Genomic DNA, 26,212 nt, shown 5'->3' on the forward strand with positions numbered 1-26,212 from the left:
AATGAAGTGTGGCGTACGGAGGGACGGAAGGACGGACGGACGGACAGGGCAAAAACAATATGTCTCCTGGGGGAGACATAATTATTCTCCGCGCTTACTGTCTAGGCTAAAATCTAAGATTGCCGTTAGGTTCCCGTAAAAGATCGAGTAGTTTAAACTTTATTTTTCTTTCAAACAAAATTAATTTTATATTAAATTTCATTTATTGTGATGAAAGAAATATTAAAAATCACAAATATTAGGCTACTTACAAAAAAACATGGAGATTATTTTAACCGAGATCAACTGTGAACAACAAAATTGACTAAAGGTGATGAGCTAATTGACGATAATTACTGGTTATTTGATCAAAACAAAAAGACTATCACACCAGTTTGAATTGAGAAGCTCATGTCATTTTAAACGATACCATTCTGAAATATTGAAACAGTTGCTTTGTATTTATTCAAAATATTTAAAGAAAAAAGAAAAAAAAAGAAAACAAGAGCTGTCTCCGTAGGAGACACATGCCCCGTGGCACTTTGCATAATAGTTTTATGGCTGATGTAAGAGTTTAGGACCTTTGACCTACGGAGCTGGGTCTTGCGCGCGACACATCGTCTTACTGTGTCACACATTCATGCATAGTTATTTTAAAATCCATGCATGAATGACAAAGATATGGACCGGACATGCCCATCAATGCACTATCATGAAAAATGATCTTTAACGTCTAAGTGTGACCTTGACCTTTGAGCTATGGACCTGGGTCTTGCGTGTGACACGTCCTCTTACTGTGGTACACATTCATGCCAGGTTATTTGAAAATCCATCCATCGATGACAAAGATATGGACCGGACACGCCCATCAATGCACTAACCTTTAACGTCTAAGTGTGACCTTGACCTTTGAGCTACGGACCTGGTTCTTGCGCACTGCACGTCGTCTTACTGTGGTACACGTTCATGCCAAGTTATTTGAAAATCCATCCATCGATGACAAAGATATGGACAGGACACGCCCATCAATGCACTATCCTTTAATGTCTAAGTGTGACCTTGACCTTTGAGCTACGGACCTGGGTCTTGCGCACTGCACGTCGTCTTACTGTGGTACACATTCATGCCAAGATATTTGAAAATCCATCCATCGATGACAAAGATATGGACCGGACACGCCCATCAATGCACTATCCTTTAACGTCTAAGTGTGACCTTGACCTTTGAGCTACGGACCTGGGTCTTGCGCACTGCATGTCGTCTTACTGTGGTGCACATTCATGCCAAGTTATTTGAAAATCCATCCATCGATGACAAAGATATGGACCGGACACGAAAATTGCGGACAGACCGACAGACGGTTCAAAAACTATATGCCTCCCTTCGGGGGCATAAAAAATATAACAATATTTTCAGTTGTCCCACCTCTCCCAATCCCGTCGGGTTTTTCCCGATTCTGGATGTAAAACCCGATCACCCCGATAAGAAGTCCAAATCTCCCGACTGAAAAAAAATCAAACAATGGAAAAAAAAAAGATTCACTCCTTTACATTAATTAATCCTTGCTAATAACGAATCTGTAAACAACAGTTTTCGGATATTTTCACACCTATTTACCCCTGTTGATTGTTGTTTATTGCATGATATAACAAAGCCAGGTGTTGATTAATGTGTCACAACTGAAACAGGTATTTAATTTCTATCAATAAAAATTAATTACAATCAAATTGAGCCACAAGTTTAAAATGGCAAACTGATGCTAAAATATTAGAAAGGATGTCAGAGGACCACTAGATGATGCTACACGCCAGATATCAAAGCCCTAGGCCCTGTGGTTTTGGACAAGAAGATTTTTAAAGTTTTTCCTTTCGGTTGCCATGGCAACCAGAGTTCTGCATGGAATTCAATTCTTTGAATAATTTTGAAAGGGGGCCAGCCAAGGATTATTCCTGTGAAGTTTGGTGTAATTCTGCCCAGTGGTTTTCAAGAAGATTTTTTTAGAAAATGTTGACGGACACTGAACGGTCACAAAAGCTCACCATGAGCCTTTGGCTCAAGTGAGCTAACTAGAGCTATCACTAAATGTGATGAATGTACCCCCCGCATGCACTGACACAGTACATTGCAATTTGATGCACACAAGATTGCATAATTATGTGGACTATATGTATATAGACTGTATGTATACAGTTTAGTAACAAAAAACAAAGTCCCATAACTATGCAGAATATTTATCTAAAAGAATGTAACATGCACCATGCACAACTAGGGTTGGTACTGATCACTTGTGTGAAGTTTCATTAAATTGTGTGTAAGGGTTTGGTACATTAGGCACGCACAAGATTGCATATGCAGACTGTATGTACATAGTATGTTAACAAGAAACAAAGTCCCATAACTCTGCAATTTTTGTCGCTGAAAGAACCTAACATGCCCCATGCACAACTACTGTTGTTACTGATCACTTGTGTGAAGTTTCATTAAATTGTGTCAAGGGGATGAGGAGAGATGGTGCGCACAAGACTGTGTCTATATATATAGTATAGTAACAAAAAAACAAAGTCCCATAACTCTGCAAAAAAAATTTCTGAAAGAACCTAACATGCCCCATGCACAACTACTGTTGTAACTGATCACTTGTGTGAAGTTTCATTAAATTGTGTCAAGGGGATGAGGAGAGATGGTGCGCACAAGATTGTGTCTATGTATATAGTATAGTAACAAAAAAACAAAGTCCCATAACTCTGCAAAATTTTTTTCTAAAAGAACCTAACATGCCCCATGCACAACTACTGTTAGTACTGATCACTTGTGTGAAGTTTCATTAAATTCTGTCAAGGGGATAAGGAGAGATGGTGCGCACAAGATTGCGTCTATGGACAGACGGACAGATGGCCAGACGGACAGACAGACAGACAACCTGAAACCAGTATACCCCACCTTACAACTTTGTTGTCGGGGGGTACAAAAATATCAAATAATAAGAGAGGTACAGATAAAGTGTATCAAAACACTATACAAGAATACTTCTAAGCAAAATGGGGGCATAATTCAGGAAATATTGGTGCAAGAGTTATGCACCTTGTGTCATATGATGTGGGTGATGATGTGGAACAACTACTTCAAGTTTGAAACAAATGCATTTCGTAATAACTGAGATATAGTGAAAATGCATCAAAATTAACCTTAAATTCTAAGTAAAAAGGGGCATAATTCATAAAAACTTGGTGTCAGAGTTATACACCTTGTGTCATATGATGTGGGTGATAAGGTGGAACATCTATTTTAAGTTTGAATCAAATCCATTTAGTAATAACTGAGATATAGTGAAAATGCATCAAAATTAACCTTAAATTCGAAGTAAAAGGGGGCATAATTCATGAAAAATTGGTGTCAGAGTTATGCACCTTGTGTCACATGATGCGGGTGATAAGGTGGAACATCTATTTTAAGTTTGAATCAAATCCATTCAGTAATAAATGAGATATTGTGAAAATGCATCAAAATAAACCTTAAATTCTAAGTAAAAGGGGGCATAACTCATGAAAAATTGGTGTCAGAGTTATGCACCTTGTGTCAAATGATGTGGGTGATAAGGTGGAACATCTATTTTAAGTTTGAATCAAATCCATTCAGTAATAAATGAGATATTGGAAAATGATCGAATAACCTAAATCAATAAGGGGCTAATCTGAAATGTGTCGATTAGCACTGTTAAGATGTGGTAAGGACATTATTTAGTTGAATCAAATCTAGTATAACTAAATAGATTCGACGATACGATGCAACGGGACGCCACAAAACTGACTCCTATATAGCCCCCCTCAAACATGTTTGGTGGGGGAATAATGAAGACTCCCAGTCATAAATGTTTATGACACAAACTCTTAGGATCTTAAACTTACTGGCTCTTTTGCTTTATCAAATGTTTTTTCAATGGCTGCAATCTGACTATCCTTGTCCTTGTAGAACACATCCTCTGTGATAGCCTTCTTTATATTGTACCCCACCCTGTAAATAAATGCACTTGTCAATAATATCACTAACTAGGTTATACTGCAGATGGCATACATTAAACACAAATGGATTTATCATTAACTCATCTGCATGGAAAGCAAGAGCACAGCATTTGGGTGCCATCGCTTAGCCGCAAGTACTGGACAGTATGTAAGAAATAAGTTACAATTCAGTATGCATATCAGAGTTATGGCTCTTGGCCTACATAGTCACCTAATGATGATAAACAAGAGTGCAAAGTTTCAAAGCTATAGCTCTTATAATTTTTTAGAAAAGGTGAACCTAAGCAAATGTTTTAACCAACGCCTACGCCGATGATCAAGTGACGACAATACCTCATAGATTTTTAAAAAAAATCAGACAAGCTAAAAACGCACTGCCCTATGATCAATACAAGAGCTCCGCCAAGTGAAGCAATATACATGGACTGTATGTATATAAACTGTATGTATACAGTATAGTAACAAAAATGATACATACAGTATAGTAACAAAAAACAAAGTCCCATAACTATGCAGAATATTTATCTAAAAGAATGTAATGTGCACCATGCACAACTAGGGTTGGTACTGATCACTTGTGTGAAGTTTCATTAAATTGTGTGTAAGGGTTTGGTAGATTAGGCACGCACAAGATTGCATATGCAGACTGTATGTACATAGTATGTTAACAAGAAACAAAGTCCCATAACTCTGCAATTTTTGTCGCTGAAAGAACCTAACATGCCCCATGCACAACTACTGTTGTTACTGATCACTTGTGTGAAGTTTCATTAAATTGTGTCAAGGGGATGAGGAGAGATGGTGCGCACAAAATTGTGTCTATGTATATAGTATAGTAACAAAAAAACAAAGTCCCATAACTCTGCAAATTTTTTTTCTGAAAGAACCTAACATGCCCCATGCACAACTACTGTTGGTACTGATCACTTGTGTGAAGTTTCATTAAACTGTGTCAAGGGGATGAGGAGAGATGGTGCGCACAAGTTAACTCTGCAAATTTTTTTTCTAAAAGACCCTAACATGCCCCATGCACAACTACTGTTGGTACTGATCACTTGTGTGAAGTTTCATTAAATTGTGTCAAGGGGATGAGGAGAGATGGTGCACACAAGTTTGTGTCTATGTATATAGTATAGTAACTGATCACTTGTGTGAAGTTTCATTAAATTCTGTCAAGGGGATGAGAGATGGTGCGCACAAGATTGCGTCTACGGACAGACGGCCAGATGGACAGACAGACAGACAGACAACCTGAAACCAGTATCCCCCCCTTACAACTTTGTTGTCGGGGGGAACAATAAAATTGACAAAGAACCTTATAATGATGCTTCAGACCAAGTTTGATGAAAATCCATCAAACGGTTCATGAGAAGAAGTTGTTTAAAGGTATTTCTATTTTTAGCTCTAGCGGCCCCTGAAAGGGGCCAAGTGCCCCCATTTGAATAAATCTGATAGAGGACTATATAATGATCTTAAAGACTAAGATTGATGAAGATCAATCCAGCAGTTTATGTAAAAAAGCCGTTTAAACATATTTCTATTTTTAGCTCTAGCTGGGAGAGGACCTTATAATGATGCTACAGACCAAGTTTGATGAAGATCCATCAAGCAGTTCATGAGAAGAAGTCTTTTGAAGGTTTTTCTATTTTTAGCTCTAGCAGCCCCTAAAAGGGGCCAAATACCCCCCCGTTAGAGGGCCTCACCAGGATGCTACAGACCAAATTTGGTGTTCTTCTGACCAGCAGTTTCAGAGATGTTTAAGTAAAAATGTGGACAACAGACGACGCACGCCGGATGCTGGACTATCCACCCCATACTATTAGCTCACCCTGAACGTTCAGTTCAGGTGAGCTAAAAAAAGCATATTAAAAGATCTTTTTTTGGAAGGGCATGTGCAGGGGTGGGATGGGAGGGGGAGCAGAGTGTGTGGTGGTGACAGGAGGCAGGATACTAAAGGGGTTACACTCTTGATATGAAATATGATGGACAGATTTCACCTTGCTGTGACCTTGATCTGTGACCTAGCACCCTGCACATAGTCTCATAACAATTGACCTACATACCAAGTTTGAAGTCAATATCTTGAATGGTTAATAAGTTATGCTCCAGACACAAAATAAAACAGACAAAATTGATCTTTGAGCTCAATTTGTGATCTTGATCTTTGACCTACAGACCTGGTTCATGTGCACTGCACATCGTCTTATCGCAATCTACCTACAAGCCATATTTAGTTATGTTCCAGAGACGAAATATGACCGCCAATTTTGACCTTTCAGCTCAATTTGTGATCTTGACTTACAGAGCTTGTTCAAGCGCTCTGCACATCATATTACTGCCATCTACCTGCCAAGTTTAGTCAATACCTTTAATGGTTATGAAGTTATGCTCCGGACACGAATTATGACAGACAGATGGAGGGACGGCAGATGCATGCACTATCACAATATACGTCCTGTTTTGGAAAGCAAATAACAACTGAACAACAAAAAAACATTTTCTTTCCAATAATGTTATTATTTATTATGCCTTTACACTGAAATGTTGAAATCATCTCAGACTTTTTTCTTCAGTTCATCACCAATTTAAATCGAAATTTTAAAATAGTTTGTTTCTTACATGTATATGGATTAAAGCAAATAAAAGAAATCAGTAGAATAATCAATGTTTTTTCTACATTAGCCTTCCATAGGGTATAAAAACTAGAAGACATGGTTCATACAGAGCTTTCAAAACAAAATTCAAGTACTTTTCAAGGATTTTTCCCCATTTTCAAGGACTACAAAATCGCATTTGTCGCATTTATTTCTGTTACTCATGACAAAATTCTGTCTATTTTCTACAAAATAAACACTGCAACAGTCACCCAAAAATGACCTTCAATTCAGCACTGATAAAATTTCACATTGTTATAATAATATTGCGTTTAGAGTACTTAAACCCATCCCAGTACCGTACCGTATCATTTACTCGCTGGTAAGCCCTGTCGAAGATAGGTCTGTCATTTGTTCGTCTTTTTTTTCGACATTTTGGTCTGATCTGTTATTTTTTCTGATTTTCTATTCGCAGAACATCAATTCAAGGACAATTTACTAGTTTTTTTTTTTTTTCAAAATTCAAGTGCTTTTCAAGGAGTTTTTGGCAGTTTCAAATTCAAGTACCGTATTTTGGTGTGTATTGGTCGCGGTAATGTATAGTCCGCATCTAATTTTTGCTCTGGAAATGGTTGGAAAATTTAACTTCTAGCGTATTAGTCGCAGTTAAATTTCGGATTTTTTCCCCAGCAATATTTAATATTTACCGGCAAAAAAGTTATGGCGGCGGCCATATTGATGCCACGGACTGAATTATTATCAGAACCTGATTGGTGGAAATCGGACAGTGTTGTTTTCGTTCCCAACCGTTTCGTACCAACAGTAGTATAGGTAACAGATTATATCAAAGAAAAGCGGCTTTAAATTGACACTAATTGGCAGCAGACGGTTTGCGTTTACATTCTGTTATCATGCAAGTTTAAGTGTGAATTGTTTGCACAGCAATTATAACACCTTTCCGTGTCATGTAATTAACCGCGTTCTTTTGATTCTGAGTAAAAAGATTAACAAAATATCTCTTTTTGGATTTTTTCTTTTATTTAAAAATCAAAAGTAAAAAATTATCTTTCAAGTTTTTTAATACGCTAAGAATTAGTATAAACAATGTTTGGAATGGAGGACGGATCTGTCCAGATTTTATCCAACCCGGAGTACATGTCAATGGCGTCCAGTAAAACGAAAGTAGAAACAAACGTAATTCAGACTGCAAAAACATCTTTGAATTAAAGTCATTCATAATTTTAATAGTCTGTATGGGTTATTTACGATATATTTTATTGAAAGTAACCGCTATTGGTTGAAAAGCCGCCAATATTGATATTTTTTATCCATTTTGTTCGTTCGTAACAGATGCACGTCATTTTGCGAGAGCTACGGTCAGAAAATTGGCCCAAAAAAAAACTGCTGGCAATGTTCTGTCGTATAGGTCGCAGGAACTTTTTCAGGCAGCAGAATGGGTAGAAAAAGTGCGACCTATACACACCAAAATACGGTACTTTTCAAGTACACACCTGGTAAACTACAGAGCTACCTCTTTAAGAGGTATACGGTAAACTGCTCTGTCGCAACTTCCGAGGTAGTGCACGTCGCGATAAAAGAACATCAACAAAGGTGAGTGTCATCATATTTTTTGCATTTTTACAAGCAGTATATCGAATATCAAAAATCGGGGAATGGTAGGCGATGTAGATATGATTTAACTTTACAGAGAACTTTAAGTTTGCTAATTCATTCTTAATTTGTGGTCATGGTGATGTTTACCAACAAGCTGATTTTGCAGTAAATTTGGCCATTTTGTCATGAAAGCAATTTCATTGTCAAATATTTACATTTTAACAAATATTAAGAAGCAAACCGAGTAGGCGTGAGATAGCTGTAAAATATACAATGCATTTGGAAATAAAATATGTACCGAAAATGGAGATAGTCATGTCGCTAAGGAGATAGTTCTGTGTTGCATTAACAGTTTTGAGCAGTGTTGAATGTATCCGGATAGTAGTTATGTCCACTTACGAGATACAATTCAATTATCTTATTTTTATATTTATACATCATTTGTATAATACATAATGCTTATATTTTCTTATATTTATTTTGCTTGTTTTGTATTTAGTGCCGTTTTAACAAGTACTTCTGGATTCAGCACCAGTACTTACTTGTTCTCAGCAACTAACAAGTCCTCCTACAGACACATTGTAAAATAGTCAGGGGGTTCAAACTCAAAGCCCATGATCAATAGATCTGCACTTTCACTATTAATCTAAGCAAGCGGGCTATATTTTCTTAGAATCGGCATGTGCTACTTTTTCTATAAAAAAGAAAAATTCAGATAGAGAATAATTAATGCGTGAAATTATCTTGTGAAAAGCAAGGCTTGCCTGTAACTTTAGTGGAAGTGGCTCTGATACTTGTTTACACTACCTATTACACTATATTACATTCAGATATGATTTTACAATGCTTGTAAAATCATATCTGAATATAATGATACCATAGTTGCTTTTCGTTGAGGACACGACCAGTTTGTTTGTATGTACCGGTAAATTAAATATACTTTATACAAATATCAAAGTCGCTGTGACTTCATCATTGTACCAGCACCTTCAAATGCACTAAAGAATCTAAAATCTGAAAGTTTTAAACAGTCATGCTGATTTACAAGCTAGATAAACTTTATAGGACAACTTTACGTGGAGGCTAATCATAATGCATTTAGTGTTTTAACAATGTACGCATTTAATAAGCAACCTCAATTAAACATACAATTAATGACATAATTACTGCAGTGATCGAATTCTAAATTTAAGAACTTTCTTTATAATTGAAATTCTAATAATCTCGGCTATTTTCATTTCTATCAATTTATCTTTTATCTGAACCAATCTGACGCATTTGTCGAAAGGGTCGTGACTTCAGATTTTGAGTAAAATTATCTTTCTTTAGAATTTGAATTTTGTCATATTATGACGTAGAAGCATTAGCATCTTTAAATTGCGAAATTATGAAAACACATGCCCGAGCCGGTAATCGCATTTCCTTATTCGTGTACTGTGAAATCATTTAAATTCACTAGCATGAAATTGCGCGCAAACGGCAAAAAGGCAGTTTCGCGCGGGCTTTAATTCGCGCATTTTCAATTAATTTTTTTTCATAAAACGCCAGCATCGCATTTGTCCAGTATAAAATACAGTTGCAATTGCAAACACATTTTTTTATTTTATTTTTCCTATTGGCCTAGTTTTTGATCCAAGATAACCCATATAAAATGTTGACCTAGATTTCATCAAGGCAATCATTCTGACCAAATTTCATGAAAATCAATTGAAAAACTTCAGCCTCTATCACATATTCAAAGCTTTCCTTTGATTTAACCAGGTGACCTAGTTTTTTATTCCAGTTAACTCATATTCAAATTTATCCTAGATTTTATCCAGACAAACATTCTCATCAAATTTCATAAAGATAAGAGTATAAAATGCAGTTCCTATTGCATAGATAAGGTATTTCTTTAATTTAACCTAGTGACCTAGTTTTTGACCCCAGATAATACATTTTCTTACTTGACCTAGATTTCAACAAGACAACCATTTTGACTAAATTTCATGAAGATCAATTGAAAAATACAGCCTCTATTGCATTCACAAGCTAAATGTTGACAGAGAGACAGACAGACAGACGACTGACGATGGACATCAAGTGATCACAATAACTCACCTGAGCGAAAAAGTAAACAGAATGTACAACTATTCAAAATTTACAATTATAACCTCATGAAAAACCTTATTCAAAACAATACATGGAAAATTCATACATATGTATATCAAATGGAACAGTCACTTTATATTATTTCAAATGAGGACAACCGAAAGTAAATATTTAAACGTTTAAATTATGAACACAGAGCTCTGTTCATGCAACACAGAGCTATCTCCTTAGCGACATGACTATCTCCATTTTCGGTACATATTTTATTTCCAAATGCATTGTATATTTTACAGCTATCTCACGCCTACTCGGTTTGCTTCTTAATATTAGTTAAAATGTAAATATTTGACAATGAAATTGCTTTCATGACGAAATGGCCAAATTTACTGCAAAATCAGCTTGTTGGTAAACATCACCATGACCACAAATTAAGAATGAATTAGCAAACTTAAAGTTCTCTGTAAAGTTAAATTATATCTACATCGCCTACCATTCCCCGATTTTTGACACTCGATACACTGCTTGTAAAAATGCAAAAAAATATGATGACACTCAACTATGTCGGAAGTTGCGACAGAGCAGTTTACCGTATACCTTTTAAAGAGGTAGCTCTGTAGTTTACCAGGCGTGAAGTACTAGGCATCAAATTCAAGTACTTTTGAAGACCTGTGCGAACCATGGAAGATGCTTTTGTAGAAAAGCGAATGTCTCCCCCAGTGCATAGTAATAGGCAAGAAGTCAATTGAGGGCAGAAGCGACAGCCAAAGAGACACTGATGGTTGGCTGCAGATTGGTATCATCTACTTGGTATGTCCAATCATCCCAAAAAGTTTCAACATTCTGGGCCTAGTGGTCCTTAAGTTATGTATTGGAAACACTTTTCTATGTTCTGGCCTGTGACCTTGACCTTTGATTGAGTGACCCAAAATTCAACAGGGGTCATCTACTCTGCAAGTCCCAAGCATCCTATGGAGTTTCAACATTCGGATCAAGTGCTTCGCAAGTTATTGATCGGAAAGCGTTTTCAATGTTTAGGCCAGTGACCCTGACCTTTAAACAAGTGACCCGAAAACAATAAGGGTCATCTTATCTATAAGTCCTATCACCCTATGAAGTTTGAAGGTTCTTGGTCTAGTGGTTCTCAAGTTATTTAACGGAAACCGTTTTCAATGTTTGGGTCCCTGTGACCTTGAAGATATACAGAGAGGATCTGATGATCAAGTCAATAAGGGCCATCTACTCTATATGTCCAATCATCCTATGAAGTTTCAACATTCTGGGTTAAGTGGTTCTTAACTTATTGATCAGCAACGGTTTTCCATGTTCAGGCCCCTGTGACCTTGACCTTTGATCTAGTAGCCCCAAAATTATAGGGGTCATCTACTCTGTAAGCCCTACCATCCTATGAAGTTTGAAGGTTCTAGGCCAAATGGTTCTCCAGTTATTGATCAAAATTAAGTGTGACAGACAGATGACCCCTGTGACCTTGACCCTTGATCAAGTTATCACAAAATCAATAGGGGTCATCTACTCTGCATGTCCAATCATCCTACGAAGTTTCAACATTCTAGGTCAAGTGGTTCTCAAGTAAATGATCGGAAATGGTTTTCCATGTTCAGGCGCCTGTGACCTTGACCTTTAACAGAGTGACCCCAAAATCAATAGGGGTTATCTACCCTGTATTACCAATCAACCTTTGAAGTTTCAACATTCTGGGTCAAGTTATTCTCAAGTTATTGATCGGAAATGGTTTTCCCTGTTCAGGCCCCTGTGACCTTGACCCTTGATCAAGTGACCCAAAAATCAATAGGGGTCATCTACTCTGCGTGTCCAATCATCCTATGAAGTTTAAACATTCTGGGTCAAGTAGTTCTCAAGTAATTGATTGGAAATGGTTTTCCATGTTCAGGCGCCTGTGACCTTGACCTTTAACAGAGTGACCCCAAAATCAATAGGGGTTATCTACCCTGTATTACCAATCATCCTTTATTTTTCAACATTCTGGGTCAAGTTGTTCTCAAGTTATTGATCGGAAATGGTTTTCCCTGTTCAGGCCCCTGTGACCTTGACCCTTGATCAAGTGACCCCAAAATCAATAGGGGTCATCTACTCTGCATGTGGGTGATGATATGGAACAACTATTTTAAGTTTGAATCAAATCCATTTAGTAGCAACTGAGATATAGTGAAAATGCATCAAAATTAACCTTAAATTCTAAGTAAAAGGGGGCATAATTCATGAAAAATTGGTGCAAGAGTTATGGTCCTTGTGCCATATGATGTGAGTGATGATGTCGAACAATTGTTTTAAGTTTGAATCAAACCCATTTAGTAATAACAGAGATAGAGCGAAAGTGCACCGAAACTTTAACCCAAAATTCTAAGTAAAAAGGGGGCATAATTCATGAATAATATGTGCCAGAGTTATGAACCTTGTGTCATATGATGTGGCTGATGATGTGGAACAATTATTTTAAGTTTGAATCAAATCCATTTAATTATAACTGAGATAGAGTGAAAGTGCACCAAAACTTTAACCTGAAATTTCATGTAAAAAGGGGGCCTAATTCATGCAAAATTGGTGCCAGAGTTATGGATCTTGTGTCATATGATGTGGGTGATGATGTGGAACAACTGTTTTAAATTTGAATCAAATCCATATAGTAACAAGCTAATTCGATGAATTGGTATCCCCCGCCGAAAGGGTTTCTGGTCAGGAATGGCAAAAAAATATATCCGGCAAAAAGTTAAGGATGTTACTAAGAAGCAAAAGAAGCAAATAATTTCATTTGTCAAAATCAATTTAACAGAAAATGAATGCTATTTTTTGGTTGGGGGAGGAGGGGCAGCGGGGGTGACTGGGTGAGGGTACAAAACATCGATTATTGTCATTGATCATCGATGTTGATTATAAATATTGAAATATGGATGGAAAATTAAAAATGAAAAAAAATAAAAATGTAGGGGGGGGGGGGGGATGACAGGGTGGAGGAGTGAGGTGGGGGAACAGTACACCTTTGTATGTTGATAAATATTCATGAAAGTCTGAAAAAAATAATAGTAAAAAGGAAAAATTTTTTTTGGGGGGGGAGTGGGGGAGGTTGGTCAGGGGAGGGGGTGTGACGAAAGCAAGGTGGTGACCAGGTGTGGGTACACAACTTCACATGTTTATAATAAATGTTCACGGAAAAGAATGAAAGAAGTTTTATGAAATTCTACCAATTGGTTGGTTTGTTATGTACAAATCTGTAGATTTTCAAATAATTAAAGGGCAATAACTCTTAGGAAAATTGACCAATTGAAAAAAAAAATGACATACATCATCAAAGTATGTTGATTCATATTTATTTCAAGTTTCATGAAATTCTACCAGCTTGTTACTGAGAAATGGCTGCAGACGTGGATTTTTCAGTAAATAAAGGGCAATAACTCTAAGGGAAATTGACCAATCCAAAAAAAAACTTGATAGACATCACTGCAGTATGTTGGTTCATATTTATTTCAAGTTTCATGAAATTCCACCTGCTAGTTACTGAGAAATGGCTGCGGACGGACATTTTTGGGCATTTTTCATTAAATCAAGGGCAATTACTCTAAGGGAAATCGACCAATCCAAATAAAAACTTGACGGGCATCATCGCAGTATGTTGGTTCATGTTTATTTCAAGTTTCATGAAATTCTACCTGCTAGTTACTAAGAAATGGCTGCGGACGGACACACGCACGCACGCACGGATGCACGGACGGACAACGCCATTTCAATACCCCCCTCCCGATTTCATCGGCGGGGGATAATAACATAAATAGAGTGAAAGTGCACCAAAACATTAACCTGAAATTCTAAGTAAGAAGGGGGAATAATTCATGAAATATTGGTGAGAGTTATGGCCCTTGTGTCATATGATGTGGGTGATGATGAGGAATAACTATTTGAAGTTTGAAATAAATCCATCAAGTAATTAATGAGATATGGAAAAAAAGAGAAAGTGTAAAAAAACTTTAACCAAGACGGGACGCGGAAAAAGACGCTGATGCCGACGCCGGGGTGAGTAGGATAGCTCTCCATATACTTCATACAGTCAAGCTAAAAATGGTACAAGCTATAATTAGCAAGTAGAAAATATTTTCTTTTGTAATTAGCTACTTACAGAGATTAATCATTCAGTAAATTTTGGCCAGTAAAGTATTAATAAAATAGTTAAATATTACTGTTTAGCTAGCAGCTTTTCCTTGCAGCTAGTGAGCAAACAAGAGCAGTCTAATGACAGTGTGCTCTACAAATGAAGCTCTTCTACTTGATACTATCTTACATACTAAAACTTCAGCAAAATTTTCTAAGTGTTCTTGCATACTAAAACTTCAGCAAAATTTTCTAAGTTATCTTACATACAGACACTTTAAGATAATTTTCTAAGTTGAAAAAGGGTCATAATTTTGCAAAAATGTAAGTTAGAAATAAATTTTGCCATAATATTATGAGGTTATCTCATCAGGTCAATCTGACTGAAGTACTTGATCTTCTAAACGAAGATCTGAGAACGACCCATTCACATACGTCTTCTGTATATTTGGATTCCAGTATTTGCTATTTTATTTTAACATCAGACGACTTTTCAGATGCCAAAAGTAAAAAAATAGCGGTTATTTCAAGGCTCGATACCGGGACCCTCGCTTACAAAGCAAGGGCAACCGACTGAGCTAAACCGGTCATCTGAACACAATACGACATCAGAATTAAATTATTAAAAGTCATGGCTACAGGTAATTTGCAAAATGTTGTAAGCTAGCTTACTTGGCTAGCGATAAGGTCGTCTAACGAGGCATGAATAGGTGTTCTAGATTCTATGCTAAAAGGTAATAGATAATGTATTTAGTAGATTGCTCATCAGGTTTTCCAGGACGCAGGTTTTCTACATCTCTGACGCAATTTTATAACCTGGGACCCGCTCTTGTAATGTACATTGCACTTTCCGGGCTTTTAATTACTAGTTGCTAAACAAGAGGGCCATGAAGGCCCTGTATCGCTAACCTGACCTATTGACCAAAATATCATCAAGATTGACATTCTGAGCAAGTTTCATTAAGATATGGTAATAAATAGTTAACTAGTTTTTCCTTTAATTTGACCTAGTTTTTGACCCCACATGACCAAGATTCGAACATGACCTAAAGATTAACAAGTTTCATGAAGATACAGTCATAACTGTGGCATCTACATTGTTAACAAGCTTTACTTTTGATTTGACCTAGTGACCTAGTTTTTGACCCCTCCTGACCCAGATTGAAACTTAACATTCTGACCAAGTTTCATAAAGATATGTTCATAAATGTGGTCTCTAGAGTGTTAACAAGCTTTTCCTTTGATTTGACCTAGTGACCTAGTTTTTGACCCACATGACCCAGATTCCAACTTGGCCTAAAGATCATCAAGATTAACATTCTGACCAAGTTTCATGAAGATAGATGTGAAAGTTACCATAGCAGTAGTTGCATTTCTAGATGTCTATAGTTGTTTATTCCATTTATCTTAATTGCACACTTAAAAGAAATTTCACAGAATGGTAAAATTATGATATCTTCCCAAAACCAGTAACAGAGTTTACAAAGGCTTTTAACTTACTTTATAGTTTAGGTTAAACCATTCAAGCCTTTCTCTTAAAAAATGTCACCAAGAATGTCAACTTATTCATATGAATATGAAATAGTGGATGGTAATAATATAAGCTTAATCTTGAAACCAAGATCATGTTGTAAACAACATATCATGCTGCAAATATGGCCAAATAAGTAGCTTAAAACTGGTAGTAGGTGGTCTATGAATGTGCACATCAACTTCTGCATACCAAAATGTTCGTCAGAATATGTAGTTTTCAGAACTGCCTGATGCCAGTTTCTAGTCACTGGGCAAAGTCCTCAAATTCAAGATGGCCGCCAACATGGCCGCTGATACATGAAAATGATACCCAATGCATAAAATTGCAAAATAAAAGCATTTAACTGTTGTGAATTAATTTGAAGTTATTATAAAAATGTTAAAGTTATAAATCTGCAATATTATATGCATTTATCGATATGAAATACAAATTTCTGACACATTTTATACCAATTTTATATGGACTTTAGTGTGATGAATTCTATTTACGGTCAATATATTAGCAATTAGGCGTGACCTGTCGCTTTTATTTTTAGATTTGTATTTTCCAGACTGTTCCATTTATTAAATAGGGGATTGAAAGATATTTGATGTTTTTAAAACAAATTATAAATACATTTCAAATAATGTACAAACTAAAACTGCATTGGTAGCTCAGTTGGTACAATTGAGGAATCTTGTTAGTGATTTAACTTTTGCGATTAAGAGACTGTGGGTTCGAATCCCACACTGTGTGATTTGTTTTATGATTGAATTTCTTTTATTTACATTTTCATGTTGTTTTTTTATTACAATTTATTTCATCATTTCAATTTCATTTTTTATTTCATTCGTACAATTTCAATATATTCAATGCATTTCAAACACACGCGTCCATTGGAGCATCTTCACACTTGCTGTTGGTGTAACTGTTAGTTTCCTCCGAATCAGTGTCATCAGCTAATTGATTGACCAAATTGTTACCATGCTGAATAATTCACAATCAAGAAGATATTTGAAAAACCTATATTATATTCGAAAATAGCAAAAGGATACAAGTAATGCAATTCAAATACATGTTTAACATTATCATCATTTTAAAACGTATGTTAGCAAAATATAAAATGAAAAAAAAAAATAAAATGAAAAAATAAAATTGATCTCCGTCGGAATTCGAACTCACATAAGTTAGATTCTAGAGCCATCACGCTTACCACTGCACCAATGCGTCTTATTGTCGAAGAGGACAGTCATTTAAATATCTATTATAAAAGTAAGTTATAAAAAAGTATGGTACCCCTTTACTGAAGTGGTTTATTCCAGTAACCTTTCAAATCTATTAATAAAAGCGACAGGTAACTCCTAAATGCTAGTACTTTGTTTGTATTCCTCTATTTACTGTTGTTCCTTACACAATGCAATCCCGTGTTGAACAAGTGATAATAAGTTGTAATAACATTATCATTTTGTTAAAGGATACATTCAAATTATTGATAATATATATATTTATAAGTGGGTGGGGTAATTCAATATAGAATACAATGTATATCTAATAACAGGTAAAATAAAAAATAAATTGATATCATCTTCAGTTTTGTATACATCATACTATAGTTTCATTATCAAAACAATGTATAAAGTACGAAATATATATTTAGACGAAACGTACCAAGTTTATTTAAAAAATGGCCGCCAAGATGGCTGCCGCAATGTTTTTGCTATGACTTATATTTTATACCGGCAGCAACACCTTTGAAGAATATGCTATAGCTTGTTGATTTCTTTGCGTTATAACAGTCGTACATATGTTGATTATTTAATTGTATTGTGATTTATAGAGTAAACTGTAATATTTTTTTTGGACATTTATAAAATAAACGAAACAGAACATAGGTATATACATACATACCAGATATAGGTTATAAATGTAAATATTCATATACAAATATCTAATAAATGAATATTTCCCCTACACCAAAATACACAGTGAATAAACACTGCTTAATTAAATTACATAGATCAAGGGAAACTTTCATTACACCAAAGTTACAGGAAATAACGAAACTGTCCGCTCTTCCAATGGAAATAAAGGGCCCGATCTTTTTTGGCTGTGAGGGTCAAAACACCCATTGTGCACGTTCCAATAATTTCTGCCACTGTCTGGGCAGTCATGCCAAACAAATGTGGGCTGCCAAATCTGGAAACACCATGGGACAAACTGCCCATTAAATGTGGGCCGCCAAATCTGAAAACCCCATAGGACAAAAGCCCAACAAATGTGGGCTGCCAAATCGGAAAACCCCATGGTCAAAATGCCCAACAAATGTGGGCCGCCAAATCTGAAAACCCCATGGGACAAAATGCCCAACAAATGTGGGCTGCCAAATCTGAAAACCCCATAGGGCAAAATGCCCAACAAATGTGGGCCGCCAAATCTGAAAACCCCATAGGACAAAATGCCCAACAAATGTGGGCTGGCAAATCGGAAAACCCAATGGACAAATGCCCAACAAATGGAAATTAATTATTTCCAGTAGGTGACCTGGTGAATACTCAAAATGGCCTTGACATTCCCTGCCAACCATGTGGTAAATGCAGGGAGAAATAGATCATTGAGAACATACACTATACAAAATGGTAACCTCCCTGGTTTAATATCTTACATCATATCACTCTGCTCCTTCAGTTCAGGGCAATCTCTTCTAAGGTGATCTCCCTGACAATTAAAGCATCTCCCTGGAGATCTAGGCAAAATACGATTCTTCAACCTATGACTTCCCCCACAATTAAAGCAGCCTCCCCCATTCCGACTAAGGACTACCTGATCAACCCGGACAGGTTTCCCGAGACTTGTTTCTTCCGGGACTACACGGAAAGGGAGACAATGATTGATCAACTTTGGCGGTAAGCTCAGACATAGCTTTCAACAAATCTGTCCGCTGCTTAGTAGCGTTTTCTTGGTATTTAAGTTGGCTTTTGCTAGCGGTCTCCTGGACTTTAATCATACTGTTTAGTAACTCTGAGAGGGCATGTTGCGCTGGGGCTGGAGCGACTTTAGAACTAATAGTCGGACTTGAACCATCTGAGTCTGTACTGGAGGCAAGCCTCTCTGAACGTCTGGGAATTGACTCCCTATTAGCCCTAATATTTGGACATTCCTTATGCGGAGACAGATTGCCCTGTAATGCATTATGGCACTGTTGAAATTCCTTAGCACGTTCTAAGCACGAGCGTACCGAATTTAGTTTGAGATGGATCACATGTTCAGCTGCACTTACGTCCCACATTCCATAACAAAAACGGGTTACAGCCTGTGATTCTATCAATGGCTGGTCAACGGATGGAAATGCCTCAGTGGCCAATTCTAACACCCTATCTGACCAATCGTCAAGGCTCTCATCCGGGCGTTGTGTAGCAGACTGAAGTTTTGGCTAGATATCTTTCAGTGTGTGTGTGTGTGTGTGTGTGTGGGGGGGGCGGGGGTCTTGCAGAAGGTTGTGCGAGGGCAACCCCATTTTGGTTCATAAACCGCACACCCGAGTTATTATAGTCTTGCAAACAAGAATTACTGGAGAGCACATAATGCGCCTGCTGTTGAATCCCCAATAGACCCTGGGGGCCCAGGTTTCCGGGTTCAAGATGGAACCATTGGTTGGTAAAATGGCTTGAACCACAACACTCACTTGATGTTCATAAGGGGTTGTAGTTCTTGAATCCGAATATAACAGACCAGAACCTACCCAAGGGTACATGATCTGAGCCGCAATCGACTCATTTACCCTAGGTAAGATCTGTGCCCTTGTGGCAGGCACTTGGAACGGTGTCCTAGCATGCATAATTGCATAAGCTGAGGTGTGGATCATGGGAGTAGCCACGGCATCAGGTGGCATTGAAGCAGCCATAGTGTATGGTGTCGAGGCCACTAAAGATACACTAGCGGGCATTTGCGCAAAGGACACAGTCGTATGGTAAGATGGCAGTGCAGCAACTGTAGTATTTTGGATTGAGGCCAGACCGGACCCAGCTATACTGGTTAGAATTGATTGAACCCCAACGATACCTATTCCGGGTCCCAGGGGTTGACACAAATGACTACCCCTGGGTTGCGCTACGCGAGAGGGAGCTTGTATATTTGTACTAAGTGTGCCACTCATACAGTAGGGTGTTTGTGCAACAACATGGTCACTAGCTCCATGTGGAAAGGATCAAACCACCGTTTGTTCCACCGGTGGGATGTGGTACAGGAGCCATAGGCGGTACATTTGTACTAATTCTAGGGGCCTGAACCCCGGTGTCAACCATAGGGTAGGCTGGTCGAACCAGAGCGTTTTGATCAGGTGGACGGATATTATTCTAAATACAACTTTTGGGTTTTGGTGCAGAAACTGTTGCGGGTACATTTGTGTCAATAGGAGGGGGTGATCGCCTGTGCTATCCATATGGTAGGGTGGTCTAACAATAGCATTCTGGCCCACGTCAAGTGGACGGGATTGATTCCAAGTGCCACCTGTAAGATGTAGTGCGAACACAGTTCCTAGCACATTTGAACCTGTTGTAAGGCCCCGCAGCCCTGTTCCTCCCCTATAATTGGGTGGTTGTACCAAAGTGGACTGTTTTATGTCGGGCGGTCACAGCCTATTCCATATTTCAGCATTAGATTGTTGTACCGTACCCAAAACTGGTACAGCTGTACCATGATGAGGGTCAAGTACCCCACTCCCACTCATAGGATAAAGCGGCATATATACTTGGATGCTGGTACAATTGTACCCTGCTGCGGGGCACATTCCCCGGAACCACCCAAAAGATAATTTGACACAAAAGCTGATGAGGGCGTATTCGTACCAGACGGAGGTACTTGCCCCCTGGTACCACTACTAAGACACGTATGCGGGCGTATTTGTACCATGTGGAGGTACTTGTCCTCCGGTGCCATTTCTAATAATACTTGGCACGGAAACCGATGTGGGCACATTTGTACCAGCGGAGGTACTTGTCCCCCAGTACCTCTTGATGCCATAGTCAGAACTGGTTTATATGCAGCAGGAGTCTGGCACACTTTGCCAGCCTAGAGGTTCGATGCTGCTTGAACCGTCAGTTTAGACATACTGGAGGTGCGGCTTGGCCCCTCTGAATATTCGCATGATGTGATACCAAAGATGAACTAATATCATTTGTATTCCGGTAAGGGGTATGATCCCTCGTGCCACCCATAAGGTTTAGAAGATGTATGCATTGCTGGATCAGACATACGGGAGGCGGGGGCTTGGCCCCTCTGAATATTCGTGTGATGCGATCCCGAAGATGAACTCATTTCTATAGATAAAAGTAAGCATTTTATTTTTACAGAAACTACTTACGTCTTACAAGTAAACTTTAAATCGCAAATACAGTTTATGTATGAGTTGTGCGTATTTGACGTATACAAAGAGTCCCCATTAAAAAGTGCCTAGATAGCTTCCTGCATATGTTCTCAAAGACCTTCTTCAATTTAAGGCTTTCTTACATTTTGTTCTGCTATAATTACCTCATACTACAAAGTATGAGAAAACATATGCTTTCTTAAATAACAAATAAATAAAATTCAGAAGTTGCTGTTTCAAAACCATGACTTACATGTAGATTACTTAAATAATATTGTGTCAGTTTGTATCAATCAATATGTGTTCAATGTATGTTTTTTTTTAGAATTTAATAACATTCTAAAGGTTATTTATTCAAATCTTAAAAAGATGTCATTGCAGAGCAGTATTCCATATTTTACTGATATTATCATATCTCACAAGCTTACAACTAAACATAAAATGTGAAGACATTATTACGTATGTTGTATATTAATAATTTTTACGTTGTCGTTTTACAAGAAAACAACTAGCAAACAGTTAATAAGTTTAAATCAGTATTTTATGTGATTGCTAAAGAAATATTCTATTAAATGCTGTTTTAATGTTCGAATTTACATCTCAGCATGTTTTAGTTACTTTTAGCAAACATATGTTTACTTAAAGATCGAACCGTGTCATAATGTGAAAATGATATATTTTCATCATTTACTGATTACCCACACCAATTATGTAACTTAGTTTTACTAATGTCGGTATATATGACACATTTTATTCATGTAATAGTTCAAGGTCAAGGTCAAACTGAGGTCAGGTGATGTCTGAAGATGAGGAATGGTCACAGGTTACATCTGCATTAGTATCAAGTCATTCTAGTTAGGGTACTGATGCTAGACGAAACGGTCCCATCTGGTTAACCTCGTACGAACGGACGGACAGACAGGACAATAACTATATGTCTCCCGCATCAGTAGATGCCGGGGGCATAAAAACCTGCACCTTCACTTAATATGAATTTTAAGGTTTTACACATATTTTATGTAAGTGTACATAGATTTACCCCACCCACTAAGCTGTTTACTTAGCCATTGATTGCTGGATTAACAGATAATAATTTAATTAAAAGTTGTCATGTCAAATACTTATGATATAGTTTAGGAAATTCTGAACATTATAAAGCATAAAACTTGTAAAATATAATCAAGTAATTAAAAGTGGTAGAATTATTAAAAGAATGTATGTAAAACAACAATTTTTCTGATCATTTTGCATGCAAAATCCATCATATTTTGTAAGAATTTATTTCAGTTTAGTTAAAGATGAAATATAATATGTTTTAATCTATTCTGCAACAGAAACTAGTATAAGACTAGGACGATGCCTTTAAATTTGAAATACATTGTCCAGTCAATATGTATAGTATGATTTTTAATTTTCGGCGGCCATATTGGCGGCCATCTTGAATTTGAGCACTTTGCCCACCACTTGCATTCTGGCATCAACTGGTTTTGGAAACTTAAGTCTCTTACAAACATTTTGATATATAGTTTGCGATGTGCACATTCATAGACCACCTACCCCCCATGGAAGTGAACTCGTTTGCGACAGTAATAGTAAAAAGGTCTGTTTCAGGCCACATTGTAAAACTAATAATTGTCAAAAGTCATGTTGTATTGATCAGGTCTTTCATCAATATTTCATAAACAGGAAAGTGCTATTACAGTCTGTAAAACACATTTATATCCAAAGTATACTATCCGGATACTGGTACATTTTCGGAATGTTGTCTGAACCTTGTTTTTACTAAGCTTACCTGACCCACTAGGGTAAACCAAAGATAGTTCCTCAAATTTTGATGTTTTTGATCATAAAAAAATACACTGACAGTAGCTGTTATTGAAGGAATTATTGAAAAATTGCATATGACATCTGTCACATCGGATGTAATAAGACTAAATGTGAGCTAAGTGGGCGGGCCTTCGAAATCATTTGGCCACTGTACACAAAAGTTCTACTGTTCCGGGTCAATGTGACCTTGCCTTTTGACCTCAAAATCAATAGGGGTCGTCTACTGGTCATGATCAACCTCCCTATTAAGTTCTGTGATACTAGGCCCAAGCATTCTCAAGAATTTGTGCACTATCATGAAAAATGACCTTTAACGTCTAAGTGTGACCTTGACCTTTGAGCTACGGACCTGGGTCTTGCGTGTGACAAGTTGTCTTACTGTGGTACACATTCATGCCAAGTTATTTGAAAATCCATCCATCGATGACAAAGATATGGACCGGACATGCCCATCAATGCACTATCCTTTAACGTCTCAGTGTGACCTTGACCTTTGAGCTACAGACCTGGGTCTTGCGCGCGACACGTCGTCTTACTGTGGTACACATTCATGCCAAGTTATTTGAAAATCCATCCATCAATGACAAAGATATGGACCAGACACGCCCATCAATGCACTATCCTTTAACGTCTAAGTGTGACCTTGACCTTTGAGCTACAGACCTGGGTCTTGGGCGCGACACGTCGTCTTACTGTGGTACATATTCATGCCAAGTTATTTGAAAATCCATCCATCGATGACAAAGATACGGACCGGACACGCCCATCAATGCACTATCCTTTAATGTCTAAGTGTGACCTTGACCTTTGAGCTACGGACCTGGGTCTTGCGCGCGACACGTCATCTTACTGTGGTACACATTCATGCCAAGTTATTTGAAAATCCATCCATCCATGACGAAGATATGGACCGGACACGCCCATCAATGCACTATCCTTTAATGTCTAAGTGTGACCTTGACCTTTGAGCTACGGACCTGGGTCTTAAGCGCGACACATCGTCTTACTGTGGTACACATTCATGCCAAGTTATTTGAAAATCCATCCATCGATGACAAAGATATGGACCGGACACGAAAATTGCAGACAGACCGACAGACTGACAGACCGACAGACAGACGGTTCAAAAACTATATGCCTCAATTCATAAAAATGTATGAAGTTAGAAAGCATATGGCCTACTAGTTTTTGAGATACAGAGTGGACACAAAACAGAAGGCTGAAACCTTTGACCCTGAGTTGTGACCTTGACCTTGAGCTGACATGGCTAACTCATGAGTTCTGCACATCATCTTGATGAGGTGATCATTTGACCCAATCTCATGATTATCCTTCAAGGGGTTTAGGAGATACAGAGCGGACATGAAATGAAAGGCTCAAACCTTTGACCTTGAGTTGTGACCTTGACCTTAAGCCGACATGGCTGACTAATGTGTTCTGCACATCATCTTGATGAGGTGATCTTTTGACCCAAGTTTCATGAAAATCCTTCAAGGGTTTTAGGAGATACAGAGCGGACACAAAATGTTACGAATGGACAGACGGAAGGACTGAGACCATTCCTATAACCCCCCCCCCACCCCACTTCTCGTGTCCGGGGATTAATAAAATTGGGAGAAGACCTTATAAAGGTGCTATAAACCTTGTTTGATGAAGATCCATCCAGCAGTTCATGAGAAGATGTTGTTTAAGTATTTCTAACTTTAGCTTTAGTGGCCCCTAATAGGGGCCAAATGCCTCCATATGTATAAAATTGGAAGAGGACCTTATAATAATGCTACAGACCAAATTTAAAGAAGATCCATTGAGCAGTTCCTGAGAAGAAGTTTGTTTCTTTTTATTCTATTTTTAGCTCTAGTGGCCCCTTACATTTGAACAAACTTGGGAGATGACCTTATAATGGTGATTCAGACCAAGTTTCATGAAAATCAATAAAGCGGTTCATGGGAAGAAGTTGTTTAAAGGTTTTTTCTAATTTTAGCTCTAGCGACCCATGAAAGGGGCCAAGTGCCCTCATTTGAACAAACTTGGGAGAGGAATTTGTAATGATACTACAGACTAAGTTTAATGAAGATCCATCAAGTGGTTCATGAGAAGTTCTTTACAGTGTTTTCTAGTTTTAGCTCTGGTGGCCCCTAAAAGGTGCCAGTATGAATGATCATTGAATAAGCTTGATAGAGGTCCATGCAAGGATGCTACTGACCAGGTTTGGTGTAATTCTGACAAGTAGTTTCAGAGGAGAAGATGTTTTAAGTAAAAATGTTGAGGCAGGATGACGGATGACTGACGGGGGTTACTAAAGAGATCCTGACGAAATTGTGTGTGCAATACCACTTAATGGTGATCTAAATTCAATTTAAGTTTCATAGTTCTAGGTCAAATATATCCCAAATAATGAAGCAGAAATTGCCATATTTATAGTACCCTATATAGTTAACACTAAAAACTTCTAAGGGCCATAACTCTGGTGTTACTTGGGCAATCTGACTGAAACTTGACCAGGGTTCCCACAAAGAGAGAAAATAAAATTCCCCGACTTTTCCCTGACCCGAGTCCAATTTTCCCTGACCAAAATGCTCCGTGTTCACGGAAGTTTAGCAGGCCCAAGATCTATAAACATTGGCCTCAATCAGCTTAATTTTACCACCTTTCTTGTTATAATGATAACAATGGTGTAAGTAAAGTTTGTTCCAGTTAAACAAACCCTTTATTATTTTAGTGAGATGCAACAGACAAGAAAGGTCCATACTATTCACTGAAAGACTACCTATGACCATGTTTTGGGTTTTACTACTGAGTACGTTCAGATGAATGTATGACATTCTGTGAAAATTAGCCCTTATTCATACATGATTTTTATAGAAAATGGCATTTTTTCACTAAAATTTAATGTTACTGTGGTAGGCCCCTTGCAGACTTAATAACACAGTCATGTATGCTGCAATATATTTTGAAGTAATTTGTTTTGTTTTATATTACAGTAGTTCAGTTTGCGTTGTAAAAATAATAATGTAAGATCAGACATGAAATCAATCAGACATGCCAGTTATAAATTTCTGAATTAGTGTACAGAATAAATAACATTCTAACCAAA

The 26,212-nt window shown here is 37.5% G+C and overlaps 1 protein-coding gene across 1 annotated transcript in view; it reads right to left on the reverse strand.

Annotated features, from left to right (window-relative positions):
- LOC123536279 (RNA polymerase II-associated factor 1 homolog) overlaps positions 1-26,212 on the reverse strand; it is a 205,086-nt gene that overhangs the window by 87,949 nt on the left and 90,925 nt on the right. The window contains exon 6 of the mRNA XM_045319303.2: positions 3,885-3,990. Coding sequence (XP_045175238.1) covers positions 3,885-3,990 — 106 coding nt within the window. The remainder of the gene's footprint in view (positions 1-3,884; positions 3,991-26,212) is intronic.

This window comes from Mercenaria mercenaria, chromosome 1, assembly GCF_021730395.1.
Source record: "Mercenaria mercenaria strain notata chromosome 1, MADL_Memer_1, whole genome shotgun sequence".
NCBI classification, from domain to species: Eukaryota; Metazoa; Mollusca; class Bivalvia; order Venerida; family Veneridae; genus Mercenaria; species Mercenaria mercenaria.